The sequence below is a fragment of the Cebus imitator genome, unplaced genomic scaffold, assembly GCF_001604975.1.
Source record: "Cebus imitator isolate Cc_AM_T3 unplaced genomic scaffold, Cebus_imitator-1.0 Scaffold364, whole genome shotgun sequence".
NCBI lineage: Eukaryota > Metazoa > Chordata > Mammalia > Primates > Cebidae > Cebus > Cebus imitator.
The window spans coordinates 278,472-289,203 of record NW_016107679.1 but is presented as its reverse complement, the minus strand read 5'-3'; the positions used below and the strand labels follow the sequence as shown (position 1 = coordinate 289,203).

Genomic DNA, 10,732 nt, shown 5'->3' with positions numbered 1-10,732 from the left:
CTTGGCCTCTCAAAGTGCTAGGATTGCAGGCATGAGCCACTGCACCTGGCCAATAATTGCATACTCTTTAGCAATGATAAAATGATGCAATGGCAAACAATATTTGCCTTGTCCTTGCTACAACTTCATGAATCACAAGTAAGGCATGCAACTTGCTAGCGATACCAAATGTTTTTCCTGTTTGCACACTTTCTGAGTACTAAGCACTTTACAAGCACATTTCATTTAATCCTCATGATAACCACATAAGCTATCTGTCAGTACCCACCCTCATTCTACGCATGAGAGACTGAGTGCTAGAGTGGCTAAGTAGGATATTCAGTTTCTCAAAACTAATAGGTAGTAAAGAGAGGGTTTGAAATTTAAACCTGTCTGACTTCAGAGCCCATGCCCTCAACCACTGCCTGGAGTCACTTCTAGGTCTCCTAGAAAGGCTTCTCTTTTCTACCAGCCCCACAAGGGTCCCTTTATATTTATTTTTTGTGCTCTAGTCCCATTCCATTTCCTAATGAAAATACAACAACTGGCTGAGCAGAAGAAACACTATTTCAAAAGGAAAATGATCTGTTGTTGCTCCCTAACTTCTTCTTGAAATTTGGAATGTTCAGTCATCCATTCTAAGAGTCACTGGAGAGTCTCCTGCCTCAGCCTCTTGAGTAGCTGGGATTACAGGCACCCTCCACCCCCCAATACTGTCATTTCTGTGTTAATTGTATACATTGAATTCTGGAGAAGCTCATGGGTCACAGCAGTCAACAGCTCAATTTATGAGAATAAGTAGAAAGGGAACAGTCATAAGACAACCTAAAAATGCCCTTGAGAAATAGAAGCAAGGAACTCATAGGCGGATGTGTGACTTTGGTTATTTTGTTGCTAGTATTTGTGCCACAAACTAAAATATCATTTGGCTGCTCTGACCTGGCTGTCCACACAGTCTGGTAGCAGGGATGATGGAACTGAGATTATCTAAGATCAAGTCTCAACCCATCAACCCAACATTTGTTGAGCACTTATTATGAACAGAGGACTCTGTTTTTTCTTTAGACCTGTGTGAACAATAAAACTACATGGAAAATAAAATAGCAATTAAAAAGGCAAGAACAGTTACAAGGCAAACATATGGTCCAGGTAATAGGTCTCAAAATGTGAGATGAGGGAAAGACCCCCTTGTGTCCAGGAGTGACTGATCTGCCCCAGAGAGAGGGTGGGTTTGGAGCTGGTAGAGGAGTGAAATAATGATATTTATGTGGAAAAACCTGAACAAAGAAAGCATGGAAGTAGAAAAGGTGCAACCAAGTTCAGAGAGCATGTGATCAGGAAGGGATGCTTAATGAAGCAGAGGATCCATGTCAGAGAACAGTAGGACGAATACAAAGCTGGGAAGGATGGGTAAAACCAGGTTGAGAATTTCTAGCTGTACAAAGATTTCTCCATCTCCCTGATGGCTGCATTTATGAGTGATATCCTAGGAGATCCTGAGCTCTGATGAAGATACCACAGGTCTCTCCCATGGTTGTTGACTATTTAGTCAGCTGTGTTGACTCCCATGAAGAGAGCGGGGCAAGTGGCCATTTTACTCCACTGTTAACTTCTCACAGCATAAAGGCTTCCAGAGCAATGGTTGGACTGCCCTTTCCCTTCTCTACCATGCAGAATAACACACTGACATAATCAGTGGTGCAAAGGGTGGACTCTAGTTATTTCTAAATTCATCTTATGCAGGCCCCTATTTCCTTGGAGAGGTTCTTAAATAAGAAGTGTCTTTCTAGAAAACTACAATTCATCCAAAGTACTAGCCTACACTTAACAAGGCAGGAAATTCCGCATAACAAAGGACAGTTGAATAAACAATTCCAGGGGAAAAAACTTCTCCTGGGATTGCTCATATTTAAGCCTCTTTAGAGGCTTTAGCTTTAGTATGAATTAGAGTTCATTTCTCCTGAGGTGACAAGTCTATGGTTTTAACCATGATGTAAAGAGAGACAGAGAATGCTGAAAGACCAACTTGCCTAATTCATTATTTTTACCTGAAGTTGGTCCTAAAATTGATGGATTTCTAATTTCTTTCTTTCCTTCCACTCCCCTTCCCTCCCCTTTCCTTTTCTTTTTTGGAGACAGAGTCTCACTCTGTTGCCCAGGCTGGAGTGGAGTACAGTGGCACGATTATAGCTCACTGTAATCTCAATCTACTGGGCTCAAGTGATCCTCCTGTCGTGGCCTCCCAAAGTGCTGGGATTACAGACATGAACCACTGTGCCTAGCCTCTAAGGTCCTTAGCGTGTCTCCTCTCTTTCTTTCTAAACTAATAATTTAGTTAGAAAGAAACTGGGCTAACTTTAGTGTTGGCATTGGGTAGTAAGTTGTGGATAGGTAGGGAAGTGGGAAGAGGAAAGAGGTGACAGTGCATCTAGCTGCCTCTGAAAACTGTATTGGGGAAGAATTTTTTCCAGAAGAAAATACTAGGAAAGTAATGATGAGATGGGTATTTAGTCACTGCAAAGTTCTTAGAGTCTGGTTTGTGGATCAGTGTCACTCCATGAAAAAATCAATTTTAATTTGGGATAAAGCATCAGATATCTCTGAGGCCTTAGTTCATACCCTGTCTGCCTCACCCCATCTGTACTTGATGGTGATAGTTCTGTGCAGGGTCTAACTTCCTCCTGACAACCTCCTCAAACGTATTCTTCATCTGTACCAGGGATATTCCAATGCTGCAGGTTGGCTTCTCTCACCATTATTCCCAATGACTCATCTATAAAAGTTCACTCAACCCCACAAATTTAGGCTCTGCTGGATCAAAGATCTGGCTTCCTATAGGGAATTCTAGCAGGGGACACTGTGCTTGTTCTACTGCATCCAATGCTGTGCTACTGGCCTGGTCACCTGGAGCTTATATTGGCAGACCGGTGGGCAAAGAAAAAAATTACCATACTGTTGGAGTAATCAATCTTGATAGTCATGAAAATCTTGAACACCACTACATAATGGAGACAAGGAAGAATATGTCTGGAACTCAGGGATTCATTGATTGACTGGTTATTTTTACTTCCATGTCCAGTGATAATGAAAAGATACTTGTAACAACCCCAGTCTGTTAAGGACATGCTGATCAAAAGCTCAGATCTCTTGGGGTCAAAAGTCTGGGTCACTCCATCAGGCAAAGAAACTGTTCCATCTGAGGTGTTAGGTGAGGGAAATCTGGAATGTATGGTGGATGAGTGAGACAACAAATATAAACTGTGGCTTGGGATCAACAGCAGCATCAGGAACTGCAGCTTGTTCCACAAACTGGTGCATATTAAATCTTTTGCAGAGATTGTGGCTGCATCCCAGCTAGAAGTCTCAGTGACAGAGCAGACTTAATGTAGGGCATGAGTGGATTTGAACAGTATAAACGGGGACGTTGCAGTCCTGCCTTACTTCCTCTCAGCCTCACCTCTCACTTCAGCCAGCTGAGGTAGAGTTCTGGGTGGGCTTACACTCACTTTAAGGTCAATAATTCACCTTAAACTGGATACTTTTCTTTCTTCCCTGTGACTTTTCTGATGCTACAGATGCTGGAGAGAGCTCACTCAGCCCACATGTATGTCTAGCTCAGCAGCAGAATGGAGTTCATATTCCTGTCAACCAATGGGCATGAAGCAGTTAAACGAGTCCTTCCACCTGCAGTTCTTTGAGAAGATATCTTAGGAGGCTATCTACATGCTGGTCCTTGAATATTTGAGTTTCTGTTGCCTACACAAACAACTTTGATAATATACTCTTACATTATCCTCTCTTAAACTCCCAAATCTCTTGCTTCTTCCCTCTGCGACTGCAAATTAAATACCTGCATGCCACACAAGTTCTTATTGTAGGCTCTGTCTTACCCAACTAAGACAAAGGGCAAAATGTGAAATACAATGACAAGATAGTGAATTTTCTATAAAGCCAAATCGAATCAGTACTAGGGACTGTCCTTATTCTGAAAGTATATCCCTTCTCAGTAGAGAAGATAAAAGGATGGCTCTCCCCAAAGATGTCACGTTCTAATCCCTGAAACATGTGAATATGTCACCTTACATGGCAAAGGAGTTTTGCAGATGGACCTTGAGATGGGAAGATCACCCTGAATAACTGGGGGGGATGGAGTACCTAATGCAATCAGAAGGGTCCTTAAGAGGTGGAAGAGAGAAACATGCTAGTTAAAGAAACAGATGTGGTGGCCCGGAGCTGTGGCTCATGCCTATAATCCCAGAACTTTGGGAGGCCAAGGTGGGCTGATCACCTGAGGTCAGGAGTTTGAGACCAGCCTGGCCAACATGGCCATCTCTGCTAAAAATACAAAAACTAGCCAGGCGTAGTGGTAGGCACCTGTAATCCCAGCTACTTAGGAGACTGAGACAGTAGAGAATTGCTGGAATCTGGGAGGCGGACATTGCAGTGAGCCAAGATCATGCTACTGTACTCCAGCCTGGGTGACAGAGTAAGACTCCATCTCAAAAAAANTCCAGAGGGAATAATGATGGAGGACAGTGTGGCGCCTACAGTCAAGGAAATACTGACATGGAAGGGTGTGTGTGTGTGTGTGAGAGAAAAAAAAAAAGAGAGAGAGAGAGAGAGATGTGGTGATAGAAGCAGAGGGCTGAGTGATAGCGTTGCTGCCTCTGAAGATAGAAGGAGGGGCCATGAGGCAATGAATGCAGGTGGCCACTAGCAGCTGGAAAAGACAGGAAAATGGACTCTTCCCTTAGGGCCTCTGCAATCCTGCTGACACCTTGATTTGAGCCCAGTGAAACTCAGATCTGGCTTTCTGACCTCCATAAATACCAGATAGTAAATCTGTGTTATCTTAAACTGTGAAGTTTGTGGTAACTTGATATAGGAGCATTAGGAAACATATGTACCCAGTGATGAAATTACCTGTCTCTTATGAAATGATTGTGATGCTAGATGTTAGTTATCCTTACTTGGCAAGTATAAGTTGTTATTCTCCCAAGATTGTTTGAAATTCTGCTGGTATATGAAGTTCAAAAGTATGGGATCACTTTCAAAAATATCCAGCATAGCCAGTCAAGGCTGTGAAGGATTTTGTAAGAGACCAAATTTCTTGGAAAAAAAACCATAACCAGCTGACTGGCAGCAAATACAGCAAAGTCCTTTTCATCCTGCTGGCTTATGACACTGTGCATGAGCCACAGTGATTAGCTATTGTGCTGGATACTTTCTGTTTCCTCCCCATATCTATTCTGTACACTTCAACACTGCTCTGAGCCCTAAGAAGTTGACTTTTATGGAATACAACAGTGGACTTTCATATTCTCTGACTTCTAGCTGGGTTCAGCCAATGGGAGGCACTAGCAGGAGATTAGAGGGTGGGAGGAGAATGGGGTTGGGATCTTCATTCACCCAGCTTCCACCCTTTGGAGTTGCCGCAGGTAGCAGCTTTCCTATTTTGTGGCTACAGCGCCTGTGAAGTGGGGCTTTCCCTACAGCTGCCTTCTGATTACAGTAACTTCTCCAACAGTGGTAATTGCTCCCCCAATATTGAAGCCGCGGTGTTCTGCACTATCCTTTGTCATTTCTCCAAATGCTGATCACATCTTTGTAAATAGTCCCTTTACTACACTCTTCAAATCACTCGAGTGTGCCATCTGTTTCTTGCTTGAATCCTGACTGACAGACATAGGAAGGGGGGCGGCTCTTACTTTGAGGGTCAATGCTGGCCAAAGTAAGTTCCCTCACAGGAGCATTCCAGAACACACAGCTGAAGTTTCTGCCAGGGTGTAGCTTTAGGCGCAGAACACTGGTGACCTGGTAAAGGCCTTCAGGGGTCCTGGAGTGGCTAGTGTTGGCAGGAACGCTGATGTCTGGCCAGGATACTTCTGCTAGAGGATAACCTGTAGCCTGGCAGGTGAGCTCTACCTCATCTGTTTCTGGAACCTTTAGGATGTGAGTGTGTATCTTCCTGTAGGGAGCTGGACAATAAAGAAGAAAAAGAAATAAGACTTTATTTTCTGATTCCTATAAAGCTTGGTACTTAATGCCATGTGAAATGAATAAAATGATCACTATCGATATTAAGTAATAATGGTTATCATTTGTAGACATGTTCTATGTCCCTGATATCATGTTATTTTCCACACATTGAATTATTTAATTCATACAGTGCAATGAAGATGGCATCATTGACATTCCCAATTTTTGTTGAGGGCAACTGAAGATAGAGAAGTTGAATATTTTGCTCATAGTCATAGAGCTTATAACTGGCAGAACCAATATTTGAACAATTGGAATTCTGATTCCAGATCTCAACAGTGGTCTAAGCTACCACAATCTGTGGCATCTTTCTTATAGTGGTGTAAATTATTTCACAATTGAGGGCCAGAAAGAGGACGGAAAAATTAAAATCACTATATTATCTCACTTTATTTGGTACTTTTTCAAACATATTCAGTCAAAAATTTACTTTTCACTTCCTCCTTTCCTCTGTTTTCTTTGAGATTAAGAAGAGAAGAAAAAAAAAGACCTATATAATGTCTATAAATAGTCAAGAGTTGGGTGTATTTATTCTGCACTTCTCCCCAACACATACACATACATATACACAAACACATACAGTTCATGCACACACATGCGTCTTTGCAGTATATGCTAAGTGAATCAATCAGATATGGCTCTCTGCTCTCAAGAAAGCTGAGATCTAAGTATAATCATTTTGGAAAATAGTATATAGGTTCCTCAAAAAACTAAAAATAGAATTACATGATCCAGCAATCTTACTTTGGAGTATATATCCAAAGGAATTGGAATTAGTATGTTGAAGAGATATCTGTACTCCTATGTTCATTTCAGCATGATTCACAATACCTAAGATGTGGAACCAACCTAAGTGTCCATCAACAGAGAATGGATAAAGAAAATGTGGCATGCATACAAAATGGAATACTATACAGCCCTTAGAAAGAAGTAAAATCTGTCATTCATGACAACATGGATGGAACTGAAGGGTATTATGCTGAGTTGAATAAGCCAGGCACAAAAAGACAGATAATGTATGATGTCATTTATTTGTGAAATCTGAAAAAGAATATACCATAGAAAACAGAGTAGAAAGGTAGTTATCAGAGGCTGGAGTTGGGGAGAGAAAGGGAAAGGGAAAATGTTGTTCAGTCTCAGAATGGAGGAAAATGTTATGGTGATCTATTGCACTGCATGATGATTACAGTTAATAATAATGTATTATATATTCAAATTTGCTCAAAGCATCAATTTTTTACATTCTCACCACACACAAAAAAAACTTGGTGATGTGATAGATATGTTGATTAGCTTGATTTATTCTTTTTTTTTTTTTATGGAATTTTGCACTTGTTGCCTAGGCCGGAGTGCAGTGGCATGATCTCGGCTCACTGCAACCTCCACCTCCGGGGTTCAAGCGATTCTCCTGCTTCAGTCTCTTGAGTAGCTGGGATTACAGGCACCTGCCACCACGCCTGGCTAATTTTTTGTATTTTTAGTAGATACAGGGTTTTACCATGTTGGTCAGGCTGGTCTTGAACTCCTAACCTCAGGTGATTCGCCTGCCTTGGCCTCCCAAAGTATTGGGATTACAGGTGTGAGCCACTGTGCCTAGCTTGATTGACTCTATTATATATATATATATATATATATATATAGAGAGAGAGAGAGAGAGAGAGAGAGAGAGAGAGAGAGAAAGATCAAAACATCACAGTGTACCTCATAAATATACATTGACAGTTAAAAATAAATTTTAAAATTAAAACTTTATAACCTTATAAAAACTTTAAAAATAAATAAAATAGACAAGATTTTGAGAGAGACTAGAAGCCGCAAGAACAAACTGTCCGATGGTCTTATTTATAGCTAAAAATAAACAAATATCAACACCATATGTAGTTACCAGGCAGTGTGGGAGGTCACCTGTTGATTTTTGGTTAGAGGAAGAGGGAATGAGCACTGGCTTTCATTAGGTAGGAAATAGTCCTTAAAGAAATTAAATTTTAATACAGTTTTTGAAGTAAGGGTAGTCTTGAAGTAAAGGCAAAGGTGTGATAAAACTTTTTTCTCCTAAATTGTTGGAAGTATAAATAGGTATAAACTTTGTGAAAAGCAGTTTCCCATTAAAATAATGGTAACAACTGTGTGAAAACCATCTGATGTGTATGATTTACTTATTGTTTTCTATGTGTTGAACTTTGTGCCATGTCCTTTTACATCCTGTGGAAGAGAAGGAATGTCCGTGCCCTTCTTCACAATTTTTGTCCCTCTGTTCCCCTCCTGTGTTGTGGGTCTCAATGTTAAGAGTTGATAATTTGATTCATTATAGCAAACAATACCCACTAGATCTGAGTTCACTAGAGAGCAGGGTCACTGCACTATGAAACATCCACCAGAACCTGTGGGCACTTTGGCTCTCCTTGGAAGTTTTTCTCCATGTGGTCAGGTCAGCACACCTAGCTGGGCCTGCTGGTATGTCCTAAAAAGCTCTGACATCTTTCCCCTTAATACATAAATATACATAATACATATAATACATGATTGAATTTAAATGATACATAAACCCTATGAGGTAGGTAAAATTCACATTCCTATTTTGTAAGTGCATTCTGCATTGGAATCACCATAAGAAGATGTGTCTCTGTGTAATTGCAGATGTCTAGGGATGGAGCAACATAAGCAGGTAGAGGAATATGTTCTCCTGGGTGACTTAGGAACACCCAGCACTAGGAGAAGATGAGATGATTCAGGCTCTGAAGCAGCTTACTGAAAGACTTGACCTGTTAGACTCACCAGTCTTCTTGAAGCCAAAACTTTGGCCTATCTTTTACAATCAAACAGTATCTGAAGTGTGCATTTCAAGTACTCACTTTATCTCTCATTTATGTTATTTATCTACACTTACTTTCCCTTGGTTCGATGTCTTCTGTAATCATTTTATATTATCACACTGCAGATTATTTCTGTAAATTCTCAAAACGTTTGGGGACTGAAGTAGAATAAACAGAAGCAGAGTGGGTTTGTTCTACTGTGGGTGAGGGTGTGACCCACTCCTGCTTGGGACAAGAAGCTAATCTTGGTGTCCTAGTTGAGAAGTGATTGCAGAAGTGGGGATGCCAGGAATTGGGAGCTTGGCTGAGGCTTTGGCTTAGGATACATGAGGGAGCAGATAGGGAGAGACAGAGAGATCTTCAGCTACAAGAATCAGTAAGGTTTGGGGAAGGGACAGGATCCCGCATCCTACATTTTTGCAGTATCGGAAATGTCTCCACAGCATCTTATTTGGGAAGTGGCTGAAAGAAATTGCTTCCCACAGTGAGGAAGCTGGACTGAGGGTGATATTCTTAGGAAAAGATGAGTAAATTTTAGGATTTAAGTGGTGGAAGTACTCTAGAAATTCAAGTTATCTGACTTACTGCTCAAGGAAAAACACCTTCTTTATAGTTTCAGGTCTTAAAGTCTTTGAGCCATCTTGAGTTGATTTTTGTATAAGGTGTGATGTGAGGATCCAGTTTCATTCTTCTGTGGCTTGCCAATTATCCCAGCACCATTTGTTGAATAGGGTGTCCTTTCCCCACTTTATGTTTTTGTTTGCTTTGTCAAAGATCAGTTGGCTATAAGTATTTGGTTTTATTTATGGGTTCTCTATTTTGTTCCATTGGTCTATGTGCCTATTTTTATACCAGTACTATGCTATTTTTGTGACTATGGTGTTATAGTATGGTTTGAAGTTAGGCAATGTGCTGCCTCCAGGTTTGTTCTTTTTGCTTAGTCTTTCTTGCTTTGGCTATGTGGGCTCTTTTTTGTTTCCACATGAATTTTAGGATTGTTTTTTTTAGTTCTGTGAAGAATGATGGGAGTATTTTGTTGCATCGAATTTATAGATTGCTTTTGCCAGTATGGTCATTTTCACAATGCTGATTCTACCCATTCATGAACATGGGATATATTTCCATTTTGTGTCATCTATGATTTCTTTCAGTAGTGATTTGTAGTTTTCCTTGTAGAAGTCTTTCATGTTCTTGGTTAGGTATATTCCTAAGTATTACATTTTATTTTTGCAGCTATTGGTTGCTGTTGGCATATAGCAGAGCTACTGATTTGTGTACATTAATTTTGTATCCTGAAACTTTGCTGAATTTGTTTACCAGTTCTAAGAGCTTTTTGGATGAGCCCTTAGGGCTTTCTAGGTATATGATCTTATCATCAGCAAATAGCAACAGTTTGACTTCCTCTTTACCAATTCGGATGCCCTTTATTTCTTTGTCTTTGAGTGCTCTGGCTAGGACTTCCAGTACTATGTTGAATAAAAGTGGTGAAAGTGGATATCCTTGTCTTGTTCTAATTCTTAGGGAGAATGCTTTCAACTTTTCCCCATTCAGTATAATGTTGGCTGTGGGTCTGTCACAGATGGCTGTTATTACCTTAAGATATGTCCCTTCTATGCTGATTTTGCTGAGGGTTTTAATCATAAAGAATGCTAGATTTTGTCAAAAGATTTTCCTAGATATATTGAGATGTTCATGTGATTTTTGTTTTTAATTCTGTTTATGTGGTGTATCACATTTATTAACTTGTGGATGTTAAACCATCCCTTCATCCCTGGTATAAAACCCATTTGATCATGGTGGATTATCTTTTTGATATGTTGTTGGATTTGGTTAGCTAGTATTTTATTGAGGATTTTTGCATCTATGTTCATCAGGAATATTGGTCTGTAGTTTTCTTTTTT

General features: G+C 40.3%; 1 protein-coding gene across 2 annotated transcripts in view; it reads right to left on the bottom strand.

Moving 5' to 3' along the window:
- PDCD1LG2 (programmed cell death 1 ligand 2) overlaps positions 1-10,732 on the bottom strand; it is a 59,925-nt gene that overhangs the window by 19,516 nt on the left and 29,677 nt on the right. For both annotated transcript variants that reach the window (XM_017506859.2, XM_017506858.2), the window contains exon 4: positions 5,688-5,957. In XM_017506859.2, coding sequence (XP_017362348.1) covers positions 5,688-5,957 — 270 coding nt within the window. The remainder of the gene's footprint in view (positions 1-5,687; positions 5,958-10,732) is intronic.